At 41.6% G+C, this 15,793-nt stretch overlaps 1 protein-coding gene across 4 annotated transcripts in view; it reads left to right on the top strand.

Annotated features, from left to right (window-relative positions):
* The window catches only part of lrp8 (low density lipoprotein receptor-related protein 8, apolipoprotein e receptor), a 178,208-nt gene that overhangs the window by 149,777 nt on the left and 12,638 nt on the right, over nucleotides 1–15,793 (top strand). For all 4 annotated transcript variants that reach the window (XM_086268535.1, XM_086268536.1, XM_086268537.1 and 1 more), the window contains exons 12-16: nucleotides 1,512–1,630; nucleotides 2,987–3,126; nucleotides 9,884–10,025; nucleotides 12,334–12,486; nucleotides 14,643–15,017. In XM_086268535.1, coding sequence (XP_086124661.1) covers nucleotides 1,512–1,630; nucleotides 2,987–3,126; nucleotides 9,884–10,025; nucleotides 12,334–12,486; nucleotides 14,643–15,017 — 929 coding nt within the window. The remainder of the gene's footprint in view (nucleotides 1–1,511; nucleotides 1,631–2,986; nucleotides 3,127–9,883; nucleotides 10,026–12,333; nucleotides 12,487–14,642; nucleotides 15,018–15,793) is intronic.

The raw sequence follows: 15,793 nt of genomic DNA, 5'->3' as shown, positions 1-15,793 counted from the left end.
TTGAGCAAAAAGGCAGGAAGGAGGGAGGGCGAGTAAGAGGTCCTACTGTCATTGTGTGTGTGTGTGTCTGTAAAAGCCAGTGTTGTTATAGTAGAAAGAGATTGGGTGTAGAAGTTGGCCTAAAGTCAGTAAAGGCTATTTGTAGTACTGAGCCCATCTGTTAGATTAAGCACTTTAACAGTTTTCTTGAGATGGGATGTAACACTTTGTCTTCCCTTTCTAACTCTTTCCATTTGTCTCGGGTGCCTTGAGCTCCCCAAAGACGTCTTTTCACAGCTCTACAAAGCTAGACTAGCATGAAATGCATGCAAATGAAGCCACGATTTCAGTTTTATCATGGACACACATATTCAGATAAGGTCCAAGTTTCCAGTACCTGCTGTTTTGCACAGTGCTTTCCCTTTTATGTTTTCAATGCCTGTCTTACTAATAATACAGTCATTTTGCAAAGAAAATGAGAGAAGATGTCTGTGGAACATCGTGTGACGGAGTACAGTTGATTTTGTCAGTTAAGAGTTTTTCAGAACAATTGACATTGCATATTAACCTCTCTTCACTGGTCCTAGCAAAGTTACTCCTTTCATTTCTGACACTGAACTGGCCGTGCCTTAATGATACAACATGTATATAAAGATGAACAATGGCATCTCTCACTGGTTTTGGACTGTATTTGGGTGATAAGCTGTATGTTAAGTTATCAGCTAATGCTAGCTAGACACACAGATAAGCTGCTAGTTATTAAGTAACAGACAAATAAAATACTAGCTTTCACTCACCAAAAGTAGAGCACACAGGAAGCCATATTATTTGTTAGATGATTGTATTAAAAGTTCAAAAGGTCACAAACGCAGAAACAAAAAGGTCCAGTTCAATGACTTGAAGTAGCGGAAGTTGAAGCCTTGCCGCGAGTTGGTGCTACAACCGCCTGCATTCAAGCGTCACGCTCCACAGCACTAATAATTCACAACTTTAAGTATTAATACTTTAAGCCCCTATAAAGGGATGAAATGTAAAGATGTCACAAAGGTGGAAAATTACTTTTTATACCAAGCTAGAAACTTTTTTCACCCCTGCTCTAAAGCTAGGCACTCAGCCACAGATAGCCACACATTGGTTTCTGAAGTGCCATATTGTATTGAAGCTTTTGCCATCACCAGCTTGGTTGGCAAAAAACCCGAGTTGACAAGAAGTCAAGTGTGAAACCGCACAATCATTGGCTAATGACTTCTGATGGACAGCTATTAGCCATCAAGTGTGCGGTTTTTATATCATTTTGTAACATGGTTACAAAATATTTCAGTTGATATTTTATTCAGTATGACCCAAAACAAATGAGTAAAATCAGAAAGCCATTTCTCGTAGCCTTCTGTAAGACTTCAGGTCTCTTTTACAACCACAGCTATCACCATCTGGTGGCCCTCAGAGAGAATGCAGGCAGGTCACGTTGGCTTGATTTCTCAGCCTCCGAGGTTGCTGCTTCAATTTAATCTAACTTGTGTATCTTCCCGCAGGTTTATGTACTGGTCAGACTGGGGAGGTCAGGCCAAAATTGAGAAGGCTGGGATGAATGGAGTGGATAGACAAATTTTGGTGTCTGAACACATTGAATGGCCCAATGGAATAACTCTAGGTAAGGAAAAAAACATGTAGCTTTGAACATTCAAAGCCCACAGAAGAAGGATGAAAAGCTAGAAGATGATGCCCAGATAGAAAAAATCAATCAGCTCTGACAGCAGTCTTGTTAAAAAAAAAAAAAAAAAAAGGTTATTATGCTGACATTGCTTTTAGAGAGAGAGAGAAAAAAGTGTCTCGAGTGAATTCAACACAAAGAAAAAAAACAACACATGGAGGAAAGCCAGAGAGAGACAAACAGCACAAGTTGAGAGAAGAAAATAGTCTATGGGTGCTGAAACCCAAGTAGCTCTTATTGTTATATACCTCAGTTTGTGTCTGGCTCTCATCAATCAAGCCAGTGAGTATGAGGCTCCGAATTAATAAGCCAGACGCTCTGTGCTGTCGATACCTCCCCTCATCCCTTTCAACTCCCTCCGAAGCACCAGCCAATTCCTCTCAGCTGCCCTTGCCTGAGGAGAAATAGAAGCACACAGTCGCCACACTCTGTGGAATTGAGGTGTCGCCGCATCTGTATGAAAACAAATTATTTTTTGGAATAAGGCGAATGAGAGGTTTGGCGCCAGGCGGCTGTGGGAGAGAAAGGGTGAATTGTGTTCCCCTGGTCATTGATTTCATAGAGACCACCGAACAGTGCAGGTGATTGAGTCAGGAGAGGTGAATGGGGACCGAGAATCGTGTTAATTCTCTTCCCCCTTCAGTTTACTTTGGTGCTTTTATTGGATGCTTTTTTTTCATATACTTCCAGTGTTTTACCAATTTCGAATTGCTTATTGCACACAAAAGCTTAATTCTTTATTAATTACTAATTAAATTCTTGCTTTCTGTTTTTTAAATGTTCTTCTTAAAAGCATAATCTTAGAGTCTGGTGAAAAAAAGAGTAATACAGGGATTATTTCCTTTGCTGTTTAAATTCAATGTGGTGTTTCGATTTCAAAGTAAACACCACAACACTTTGCCGCTCATAGCAAGGACACAACAATGATTTGGGCCTAATATAAATAATATAGCAGTGGCTGAAATGTGGAGTTATTTGAGATTTGCGAAACAGCAAAGTTTGTCTTTAAAATAGGTCCAGCAAGACTAATGAATCTGTTCAAGGGCATATATATTTTCTCCAGCAAAGAAGTCAAGCGGCAATATTACAATCACATCTGTGTTTTCTTAGTACGGGGCTGAGGTCGTCATGTCAAAGAAGATTGATTGTGTAGCTACTGGGCCATTACATCCATATACCCCTCACCCTGGGCCGTTTCACTCTGAGTGACTTCTCTCTCTCTCTCCATTCACCTTCTCCCCTACCCCCTCTTGATTTTGTTCTCTCTCGCTCTCCCCCTTCCCTGCATGTTCTCAGACTTGTCCAACAGACGACTTTACTGGGTGGACTCCAAGCTGCACCTGCTGTCCAGCGTGGATTTCAATGGTGACAACCGCAAAGTGCTGCTCTCCTCGCATCACCACCTGGGCCATCCCTTTGCCCTCACTGTCTTTGAGGTACAGCAGTTGAGAATTGAGATTCAAATGCAAAGAATCAGACCAGGCGGTAATGCCAGAGCTCTGGTCTGGTGCATACAGCTGTTTCTGTAATATGCATTTTTGAAAGTGTGCAGTGTTTTGTTTCGTTTCCAACCTTTTGGGCAAATTTTAGTTTATGCTAATGTAATAATTCATCATTAGACTATATCATCATACAAGGATATAGTTTCTGCTCTAGCTGTATACCTATTGAAATATATGCTGAACAGTTTATTAGGTACACCTTGCCACTAAGGGTTGGAGCTGGAAACATTCCTACGATTTTGGTCCATATTGGCATGAAGGCATCAAACAGTTAGATGTGAATCTTTTGTGCTACCACATCCCAAAGGTCCTTTTTTGGTCTGGTGACCGTGGAAGCCATTTTTGTATGGCGAACTCCCTGTCATGTTCAAGAAACCAGTTTGAGATTATTTGAGTGGCATGGTATGGAGAATTATGCTGCTGGAAGCAGCCATCAGAAGATGAGTACACTGTGGTCGTAAAGGGATGTATATGGTCACCAACAATACTCATAAGTTAGTAGAGGGTAGGGACCAACGAATGCCAAGAACTTTCCCCTGCACTATTTCATCACCACCAGACTGAACTGTTGATATAAGGCAGGATGGATTCTTGCTTTCATTTTATTTATGCCAAATTCTGACTTTACAATCCGAATGTAGCAGCAGAAACTAAGACTCATCAGATCGGGGATCATTATTCTAATCTTGTGTTGTCCAGTTTTGGTGAGCCTGTGTACGCTGTAGCCTCAGTTTCCTGTTCTTAGCTGACAGTAAAATATGTTCATGCGTAGGGTTTCTGTCTTGGTTAATGTCCTTGGTTAGATTAAATTTCTCAGTGTATGTCTTATATAATTTTGGTTTAGGGTTGGGTTTAATTTGAAATCAGTTTGCTTAAAGTTTCTTAAATAAATGTGAAGAATGCAGAACTCTTTTTAAGTATATATGGACATACACAGCACGCTTTTTCTTTATTTCCTAATAGAGTTAGTGGGAGGCTTTACCTGGAAGGTAAACAAGATCCAGAAGTTCTTATTTCACTCCCAAAATAAATGTAAACACACACACACACACCAAAGGGGTCTCAGATCAGTTATCGCTGCCTTGTAAGTGACAATCATATCTTGTCTGTTGATTCCCAACATGGTTGCGTATTTCTAGACTTGCAGTGAGCAAAATTTTAGCAGTGGGTTTTTAAGTATACTGTTTTGATGCCATTTATTACTATGCTTGTTCATCGTCATAAATGGAGGACTGACACACATTTTCAAAGTGTACTAGCGGTAAAAGACGTGCGAGAACTAGAGGGGGAGAGATGAGTCAGTGCAGGGACATGGCTGACTGACTGAAAAGAAATGGAGATGTTATAGAAGTATAGAAGCAGGATAAATCCAGAGAAGGAATTGTTGTTTGTTTGCTGACGAGTGTAGAGTCACAATAGAGTGCATCAATCAATAAAACTAATTTGGGTGTATTTATTGAGGTGGGAGTGAATCGGTACGTTAGGGCCCATCAAGCATAGATGATGGTGTGGAAGGTGGAAAACAACTGGAGGAGGGAGGAGAGAGCAAGGATGAAGGTGGGGAAAGTGGTAGGTGAAAATGTGATCAGTAAGTAGTGTTTGCTCCATTCCCCTCTTTGCTGCACACACAGTGTGTGATGATGGGAAAGCAAAGGGAAGAAGGGACATCCATCATGCCCAGCTGAGAGCGCGTGAGTGTGTGCGCGTCTGTGTGTTTGCGTGCAAAAGAGAGAAAGAAAACCGATGTTTCGAGCAGCAGTGAAAGTTCACCCCAGGAGATTAATAGCTCTCGGCTCTTCTGGTCTTTCTTCTGCTCTGGTTATGATATAGACCAAATTAAAAACCTTTAGCAGCACAGGAGGATGTCACGGTGCCTACAGACCGATAATGGGAAGTTTGTTACTTTTAGAATTGCATCGTTCAAATTTTGAACTAAAACACTGAACGTTTTTGATCATTCTGGCTTTAAGGAAATACTCTAACAAGTAAGGCACCAGCTGTGATACTTCATAAAGATAGGATAGGATAAAAGAGCTACTGTTCTAGGCTACTGAACAGAAACAGAAACACGCTTGCAGCATCAGTAAGGAGGGACAGGATGGGGCATACTCCCAATAACAGAAGGCACAGTGCCCGTCCTGCAGATGTGATACAAGGTAAGCCTGCAGCATAGACCTGACCAGGACAAGCACACTTACTGCACAGTGCAGAAAATATGGAGTGCAGTGTACTGATATGCACTGATATAATTCATTTTAATGGAGAGAGACAGAATAAAGTCCTATAGAAAAGTTCCCAAGAAGCCTAAAGACTTTAGAGAGTTTCTGGCCAAAATCCCTCCTGAGATGTGTGCAAACCAACTCCATGAAACAACAAGACAGGAACTAAGTCATGTTTTGCTTGGGGATCAAATACTCAATTACATACTAATCAGTTTAGAACTTTTATGTGATGTGTTTTTTCTGTATTTTTGGTTGATGTTACGTCGCTCTCTTTAAAATGAATCTACCATTTGTAGCCATTTGTAGATGGATAGCAAAGGCAAGTCTATACCCAAGTTTACACTGAATGAACAGACTCCTAGTGTGAAGATGCTTTGCAGGGACAACATTTTCTCCAGCCGAAACATAGCAATTTCAAACACAAGTTTTTATAGAATGAAAAAAGTGAAAGCTGTGGCCTGTGTGTCCTGCCTCAAATTCAGCAGAACAGTTGGAGTATTTTAAGGTGGACTGTGGAGCAAGAAAAACAACACCTCCAGCAAAGAGCACCTGCAAAGAATCATCTGTGTCGAGAATGGCAGAACACATTTCCACAGAGTCACTCATGCAAAATATTTAAAACTGGTGTCATCCATGCCCAGGAAGTTTGAGTTTTATTAAACGTAAAAGAAGAGAGAGTAAAAAATATTACAGCATGCACGAGTTGCACGGTGTTGCTGTGGTAGGACTGTCGCCTCGCTTTAGTTGGTCTTGGGTTTAAATCTAGGCTGAGGCCTTTCTGTGTGGAATTTGCACGATCTACCTGTGGCTGTGTCGATTCCCTCCACATACTCCAGCTTCCTCCCACAGTTCACAGTCATGTATGGGGTTGGGTGAAGCTTAGGTTGGTGATTTTAATTGGTTGTAGGTGGGAATGTGAGCACGAATGGTTCTCTGCCCATAGTGTCTGTCCCTGAGTGGAAGAAAGTGGACTGGTGAATCAAATATTGGAGCCATGCTAACAAAGAGTGCACTTACTTGTGTTGCAGCTGATTCTTAAATAGTATAAATTAAGCAAACGTTAGTTTAACTCTTCCTATTCTTTAGTTAAAAACAAAGTAACTGTAAAATGTTCACATTTAGCTCATACACTGTTCGGTAAGTTTCAGTTAAGACAAATCCACAATAATAAGACCTGGGGGATCACATGTAAAACTTTGTGAAAACTGTAGAAACTTATTGTGAACGGGAATTGTTGTGGGGACTGTGTAACCCCAAATCAGTCATCCTCACATGTTTTCTCGCATGCAGAGAAAATGTTTCTGACATTTAGCCACATTTGATTATGCACAAGCATAACAAAAACCACAAGCCCACAGCTCTTAAGCATCCATTTCTTTCACATGCACATCCATATAGATGCTCTTCTGAGCATGTGAGATATGAGTTGTCAACTCATGTGCGGCGTACGGTTTATTCCAGCTCCTCATATTCCTGAGCGATACAGTGAACGCTACAAGTCATTACACTCGAGTGTGTCATCTGCAGACTTCGTTTTGATGCTGATGAGCGAACGGGTTTTCTCAGCACTGCAGAGAAAGATGCGGGGCCTCTGTATCAAACCCTGAACAGACACACGCATGTAAACTCTACCAGTTAGTGCCGACCGCCTGCCTACATGCCAAGCCCCGAGGAGATGTAGATCGCAGAAGCTTGCAGAGAGTAATGTTGTCTCTTTTTCAGCTCTTGACAGGAAGGAGATAGAAGAGAAGGTGGGATGGGATTGAGAAGAGAAGTAGTGGTTGAAAGAAATAAAAACTGGAGTAATATGTAAAGATTTAAATTTTAAAGGCTCTATGTGAAGACAGGGGCAGTCAAATGACATGTGATCAAAGCTTTATTTTCTAAAAACCTGACAAAGACGTCCGTCAGGCCCTCTCTGTCCACATCTACAGCCCAAATAAGAAAACTAGTCAGCTCACATAACTAGAGACACGTTGTAACGTGCACATGAGAAAAAATTCTCTTTTGCAGCTTATTGGAGATTAAATGATTTACCGAAAAAGCCCCCACATTATTTTTTCAGAACTTGGCTAATTATGCCAAAGAATGCAGATCAAACCCATAAAAAAAAAATCAAATCAAATCCTCAACAGGCGAGTGGGTTGGCTTTGTTTGAGCTTTCATTTGTAGTTTTCATGCATAACATCCAGGTATCCAGTAGGCACCTGAAGTTCATCAGACAGATGTGTCAGACAGCCCCGACGCATATTCTTCTGGGATAGAATCGCAGCAAAATCATAAAGGGCTGCTTTCCCTCGACTCAAAAATGGCTCCATATAAATTTAGACGTGCTCTCACTCCCCCCGAGTTGCAGCTCCATCTGATGTGACGTGGCGCCATGTGTTCATGGGAGCAAGTCTGCGTGCGCTTTGTGTATAACTTCTGGCCTATCCTTCAAAACATAAAAGATGTACCTTGATCCTACAATTGAAGAGCACTGCCCTTCTCAGGTTTTGTGCTGCTGTTTGAAGCTTCAAGGTCACAAGCGGCGCGCGGAAAGATTGACAGTGGAGAAAGTAAAAAGGGGAAAACAATGTCAGAGACTGACTGCTGAGGTGGAAATCAAGACAGAGAGCGACAGAAGCAAAAAGAAGAGATGGAATAATAGATTTGAGTAGTGTTTTATCAGCGTGGCTGATATTTGTCTTTCATTGTTTCAGAACTACTGTCATATGAGTAAAGGTTATCAGAACCTAAGTGAGGGAGAAATTGAGTGATAGAGAGCTCACTGAAAGATGGGGGGGGAGGTGAGAGAGAGGTCAAGTCCACTGATAATACGGCACAAAAAGCATGGATGGCTGCTGTGACTAAGCCCCACACACGGACACACACGGACACACACATACCCGCACACCATACAAGTCTTGCAGGTCTTTGCCTTTAAAAAGATGATAAAAATACATCCTCCCTGTAACGACGAAAAAACCTGCAGACACTCTTCCTGATTGGTCTCTCCGTCTCACACTCACCTCCTAAATCGTCTCTTCATTGTTTTATCGAGCTTTCCATGATATCAGCCTGTCTGTGTTTTCTCGTGCAGTCATTTGCTGCATTTTTCTGTTTTTTCTTAATTGATGTGTGCTTGCAAAGACAAAGCCGTCTGGGGTTGCTGTGGAAACCAAGTGCCATGAGCACTTGTGCGGTTATATCGTGTAGTATCATTAAAGAGAATAATGAGCAGGTGTGAAAGAGCGGAAGGGAAATTGAGAAGGAAGCTGAGCTAGGACTACAAAGACACCGTACGCTCCGCCAAAGCAGTCACTACCTTCTGCTTTGGCACAAAGCTTAAACAGAGAGTCAAAGGTACAGACGTTTTTCCAATAAAACACCGGGGCTGTTTTTTTCTTATCAAGCATGCAACTTCCTTACAGACTTAAAACGGTGTTTTTACTGTTTTTTGTTTTTTTTTTTAAGTAAACACTGCTCCCCTTTTCACCCACCGAGCACAGAGTAGGTGGCTTATTTTAACTAAACCGTCTCCAAGAGATGCCACGCCTCCTCTGTGTCCTTGTATTTGTTAAGTAGCTGTTATAATTAGGGTGGTTAAAAATAGAAATTAGCAAAGAGTGCCACCTGGGCTTTCTTCTCTGGCAAATTGGAGTAATGTGACTCTGTTTTTAAGTTTATTTGGGGCTGATTATTTTTACCAGAGAAGAGAGAGACTGGCTATAATTTTAAATACCTGGAGTGCTGGAGGGTAAAGATGGTAGAATGGGGGCTAAATGGCATGTTTTGGGGGGGGGTTATTGCATTTTTGAAAAATTAACCAGTTACCTTGGATATAAAACACCTCTCTATTCAAGTAAACCACAACACATCCTCAAATGTAATCGTAAATTTAATCAAATAGCCATTGTTGGGATGAGGACATTTCTTTGCAGCAGACTGGCTTTTTTTCTTCCTTTTTTTTTTTTTTTTTTAAATTAACGGTGACTACAATGAATATCAGTGCACAGCTTCTAAGCAGAGACAAATGGTGTTTATGAAAAGCCATTTATTCTAAAGTTGTATGCAGATTATGCTCATTTGCAGCATGTTTGCTCCATACTTGAGGTCTCACGGTTCTGAATTACAGAATCACTGGACTCTGAAAATGCTAAGCAACAACAGCTTTATAAAACCCTAGAATGACGCCCTCTTTAGAGAAAACATTTTTGTAAGTGTTCTGTTACTGAAATATGAAATATATCTCGTCATCACTGCCATTTGATTAGGAAAGTGTCCGATCTCAAGTGGTACAGCGCAAGCAGTTCTGGATCTGCAACATGCATGTGGCTTTATAACATTATCTGTGGCATTAGCTGAGATATCTTTCATTTATTCTTCTTTTTTTTTTTAATAGGTTGATCGTTAATCATCAAGGCTGGTTTAGGGCTTTTTATTTATTTGTGTATTTCTCAAGCTGACTTTGCTTTATTTTAACCCAGGATCGCGTGTATTGGACAGACTTGGAAGATGAAGCGATATACAGCGCCAACCGACTGACGGGACACGATGTGGCCAAGGTCGCAGAGGACCTTAACAACCCCCTGGACCTGGTGGTGTTTCATGAACAGAGGCAGCCCAAGGGTAAGAAGAAGAAACGCATAGAAGCTTAGCACAGGTGATCTAAGTGGGGCTGTCCCAGATGACCTCAAATAAGTCAAAATGTCCGTTTCGTTTTCAGTCTGTCATACTGCCCAGTCTCTGTCTAGGTGCTGTTTGCCACTCGTAAGCGTGCAGGATCTTGTTCGGTATAATGAGCAGGATTTTGGGGCGTATGTGCACACAGGATACACAAAATCTAACCTCCTTCCTGAGTACAAAGCATTGCATTATCAGCACATAGACACGAGGATCCACTTAGTGAAACGGTCTGAAACAATAAACAGATAATCTGATGAGTGTGATTAGACCGGTGGATGTGACGGGCACGTCAAAACGATGTGTTTGTCTTTTTTTTTTTTTTTTGCACTCTCGATGTGTGTGACTGCACGCACGCGTGTGTGCCTGTCAACACCTCTGCTTGTGAATACCTGGGTGTGTTTGACACTGCGTGCCAGAAATGTGTTTGTGCGAGTGTTTTCATGCTTTGTTTTCTCTCCTCACTCACTGAGCGCTCAGAAGCAATCTTGTCTGTGCGCCAGCAGGCAGCTAATTGCATTCCCTCATTAATAAATCAAGAGTCCTGGTCAAAAAAAGAAGTCACAGAATTGGAAAATGTTTTCTCCCAAATGCCAACAAAAGCAAGACAAAACACTGCAAGGCTAAGTGAAGGTGCACCGAGTAGCCCCCCCAAGCACACGAGTAGCATTGATAAGCAAAGTATTTGATAAAATGTGACCTCGACTGCAACGCTTGGTGAGTTCAGACTCCTCTCTGCCCTGTCTTTTACCGATTTATCTTTGTTTCTCTTGCATTTTTGTATCATTTCTTATTTGTTAGTGTACTGCACCTAAGGAAAACCCCAGTGAGGAATATTATCTGTAAGTGTGGTTTGGTACAGTACTGTGCGTCTCCACATATTTCGAGGCGCTCAGATGTCTTTCATGTTTATCGACACACTTCATTAAAAGAGGCTTTCGTCCGATCCTTCCCAAGTTGTGTCTGTTTTATTATTAATTTTTTGTGCGCTCAGTGGGTCTTTGAAGCCTAGGTTCACTCTTCTTAGTTGGAGACCAAAGAGAGGCAGCGCAGGAGGAGAAAGTGACGCTTTTATGGCTTAAAACCAACATAATTTTGTTGTTGTTATCATCTCGGTCCTTCTTTTTTCCTTCTTCATCCTCATCCTCATCATTTTCGTTCACTTTTCTCTTGCCTCCCTCTCTCTCCTCCTCTGTTTTCTTCTTTCCTTCCTACACTCTTCCTTAACCTTTTTTTCCCATCCTCCCCAGTTTGATGACTCCTTCCCAAACCTTTTACCACATTTGGAGCTTTGAGAACTTAGACAGCTGTTCTCATTACATAGTCATTATGCTGAGATACTGTACATCAAGTATAAATGTATTCCCAGCTTATTAAAATCTCACTCTGTGTAGCAAGTGATATTGCTGTTTTTCCTGACAGCTGATGGCGTGCTGCTCTCCAAAGCTACATAAGAAATCAGGAAAGATTGCGACCTGACCTAATTCTCGCGCTTCCCCACATGACACAAAACTGCAGTGTTTTTCCATGAGTCTGCAACTGTGCTTAAGAAACTACATGTAAATTTTTTATTTGGGTTACAGAGATTAAAAGCAGTTGAGACTCTCCTGCATTCACCTACGCATCTCTAAAGTCAGCAAGAGGAAGTGTGTGGAATAAAGATTAGATTCCTAAATCTAGCATCAAACTAGTTAATAGTTTGATGGCAGCAGAAACTTTTTACTGATGAGATACCGGCGCCTACGTGTCAAATTTGATGCTGGTTTTTCTTTTTCTTAGGTTCATCCAGTTTTTCATGTGTTTTTTTTTCTGCAGATTGATGAACCTCAGCATCTGCGAGATGATATAATATAACATGATTATCCCCAGTCGTGTTACTGACATGTTTCCAGTTAACATAATTAGTTGCAAAATGTTTCTCCAGCTGGTTCTTTTTCATTAGCACTTACTTTTGCAGCCTTTTCTTACCCGTGTCCCAACTTTTTTTAAGACTAGTTATTGCCATCAAATTCAAAGTGGCCTTATTTTTTTGTTACAATTGTACATTCTGTAATTTTAAACCTTTGATATATTTTCTTTGTTCTAATTTGAATAAAATTTGGGCTGTTGAGATTTGGGCTTTGTGCAAGTTTTTTTTTCCTTTTCCAGTACAGCTCGTTAATAAAACATTTGGGGTTTTATTGTTTTCCAAGAGATAAATGTGTTGCCAAAAGTCTTTTTTAATATTTTTACATTTCTGCCTGTGTTCCCAAAGGTCCTGATACCTGTAATATGGGCACACTGCCTAATGGTGGCTGCGAGTACCTCTGCCTGAAGGCGCCTCAGATCACAGACCACTCCCCCAAGTACACCTGCGCCTGTCCTGACGGCATGGAGCTAGGACCAGACATGAGACGCTGCGCGATCAGTAAGTCTACATTCCACAGGCACACCTGAATGAATGATTCGTGTGGATAAATGTCACATGAGATTCACGCTGCTAGGATCACAGTGAAATTCAGGAGCATTGTTGCCATTCTCAGGGGTCGTTGGCTAACAGTGATCAGTCCAATAGTAAGGCCTGAATTTTCTCCGGTTCCTAAATTCTTTTACGAGCACAAAGAATCCAGGCTAACTTCTCAGCTACTCCATCAGTACAACATAGAACAGCAGTGGTGCACAGCAAGGCTGCAAGAACGAAGCACACAAGTCATTCTATGTATAAGTAAAATTATTTGGAATGAGCTTGTTTCTAAGTCAAACTTAACCTGACAGAAATATTTTGGAAAGACCTGAAGTTCATTTGAATAAACCCACAAACATGCAAGCCGTGTAATACTGGATTAAATTACCAAGGATATTTTTGTCTCATTTATTTATTTGAGTTATGTTCGTCTGTGTGACTAGTGTTAAAGTCTGATCATCTTTTAGGTCATATTTAAGCACAAATATTTAAAATTCTAAATATAAAGCGTTTCTATTTATACTGTTTCTATTTGTCATAATACTTTGGATACTCCAAATACAGTATTTTTCAATGTCTGCAATTTAACAGTACAACGTTTACAAAGCTAAAAGTGCCCTGGATCCTTCAGAGAATCTGAACCTTAAGTGTTGTGTAAAACTATCTTGGGAACTAGGTCAGGGACTCTTCCCTGCACTTCTAACCTACCTCGCTGACCTTATTTCATCAGTCAGCTTGTCCCCCTGCCCTTATAGAGTCACTACATTTGTAACGTTGCTATTTTTACTAGACCTACACCTAATGTCTATATAGGTGAGCTAGGAGGAGCTGACACAGAGAAACGGGGGGAAAGAGACGATGAAGATGTATTGAGGCAATATTTCAAAGAATCCCTGTGAGAGAGGCTGGGAGTAGGTGCAGGGGCAGTGAGTGCATTTGTACCAAAGCTTTTTGGATTCTTACTGTAACACAAACATTTCTGGTGGAAAAACTCACTGGTTTAATTGTGACTGTATTGGATCAAAATTTCAGTTTTACAACCACAAAGAAACGCATATCACTTATATTAAAAATAATGTTTAGAAAACACAAACCCGAATGTTATATCAGCAGCAGTGTGTGCACTGGGATTTGTGTAAATCTGATACACCAAAAAAAAAAAAAAAACAGTGATCAGAGGAAGAGCCTGGGGTGACATGTGGTGTAATTTAGCTTCAGCTAAAATCCCTGACTTGAATACTTCTTTTAGTACATGTAGTACACTATGAACCAAACGTACTGGTGTAGTACATCTGCTTTAACAACGTAGTGTTTTCTCAGATCATTTCTTGTGATGTGATATGATGTTTGCAACAACTGACTGCAACGCTTGCACTAAATTCTGCTTATTATGCGCTTGTGCAACTTATCCATCTGGCAACTTGTTACTTATGAATGTGTGAATGCACTTTAGCACAGTATGTACATAGAAATATCACAGTACCTGTCACGGTACCTATGTGGTGCTGTACAGGACTTTAAAGTGTCACACTTCTGATTAGCAGTAACACAGGTGTTATACCGGACTGCTGTGGTGCAGCTGAAAGCTGAAACGTGAAGCTTTTAATTTACTGATCCATTTATGTCTCAATCCAAACCTGTGGTGTGATGTAAGATCTACAGACTTCAGTTCAAAGCCTATAAATAAATAATTATGAAATTATGGTCATGAAATCTGAGTAAGATCATGAATACAAGCACCTAAAATGAATTTCCTCTATAAGGTGGTTGGGCTCAGCTTTAGAGATGAGACACTGAGGAGCTTGGACTTCTGGAGGGACCTTAGAGTAGAGCCGCTGCTCCTGCGTATCAAACACACCAGCTGAGCATCTATTTTGGATGCCTCATGGATGCCTCCTTTTGGAGGTTTTGCAGGCGCGCTCCTGGTAGGAGACCCCATGGTAGACCCAGAACCCTCAGAAGAGATTATAGATCTCATCTTATAAGACAATGGAGGCATTGCTGTTGACTGCAGTTGTATGCTGAATATTGATGCAGAGCTTACAAGTGGAAATGGCTGCAACAGCTGAGCAGTCTGGAGAGAAATCTCAAATCCTACTGGTTGTTTTTCTGTTGCGCAGTTCGACCCCGAGCAACCACGACATCTGCCTCCACCGCAACCACAACTTCCACGACGACCACCACAACAAGCACAACAACAACAACTCCCACAACCGTTGCCACGACCACAACGCCCTCTACCACCACCACCACCACCACCACCTCTGCTACTACCACATTACCACCCACAGCCAAGACTACAACACCAGCCCCTCCTCAGACCACCAGGAGCGGCAGAATCACAGAGCACCCTCGGACTCCCGCCGCTACCAGTACAGAGACGACCAGTTTGAGCAGCACTAGTCAGAAGTCCACGTCCACACACACCCCCTTATTGGCTGCTGTGGCTCCCAACAGCATTCAGAAAGAGAGCAATGCCAACCTCTCCCACAGAGGTAAGTGACATGATGACAGGAATGTGGATGTGTGTAAAGCGAGTGTTTTCTTCTGCTCTGCTACCATCACTGCTGTTACCACCATCATTAAATCAGCAGGAAGCTAAAAACCAATACTTTTATCCCTCCTTTCTCTAGCTTCTCCTCCCCTCCACTTTTCCCTCTGATCATTTGCTTTACTGGCCCTACGACCTCCTCCTCTATTCCTTTTCTCATCTGCTCACACACCCGTCCGAACGCTTCACAGGCCTGCACTATGTCTCGGTCTGCTTACTGTTGATCCCTCGCGACCAGCGTCTTAACAGAAGTGTCAGAGCTAAGAAATGACAGTCCCCTCCATTCTCGCATAAAACTACTCATCACTCATCCTCACTTTCTGACAGCCTCTCTCTTACTCTCTTTGTCTTTATCTCTGTCTTGGTCTCTCCCTCTGTACCTCTCTCCCCTTCTCTCTTTAGCTCTCGCTCGCTCTCTTTCTATAACTGGCAGTGTTCTTCATTCTCGCGCCAATCACGCTTCACTGGCTCGCAAGAAAAATACCACTTTGCAGCCCAGACAAACAGTGACAGCAGACTAACAGCCGTAACAATGGTTTACAAAGCCACGCTAAGAATTAAATTGTACTTGGAAGCGGACGAGAATCCTTGATAGCACCACGCAGCAAAATTGATGAAGCCACCAAATTGTGAGATCAGTATTTTTCAGCAGTTGTTTTGAAAGTCTTCTTAGCTTTTTTACTGCATGGCAATATTAAATTGAGACAGTCAACCTGCCGA

Source organism: Aulonocara sp. 'chitande type north' Nkhata Bay, linkage group LG17 (genome assembly GCF_057382095.1).
Source record: "Aulonocara sp. 'chitande type north' Nkhata Bay isolate Kocher_YH1m ecotype deep benthic linkage group LG17, A_spYH_male_GT1.1, whole genome shotgun sequence".
NCBI lineage: Eukaryota > Metazoa > Chordata > Actinopteri > Cichliformes > Cichlidae > Aulonocara > Aulonocara sp. 'chitande type north' Nkhata Bay.
This window is presented reverse-complemented; position numbering and strand designations above follow the sequence as displayed.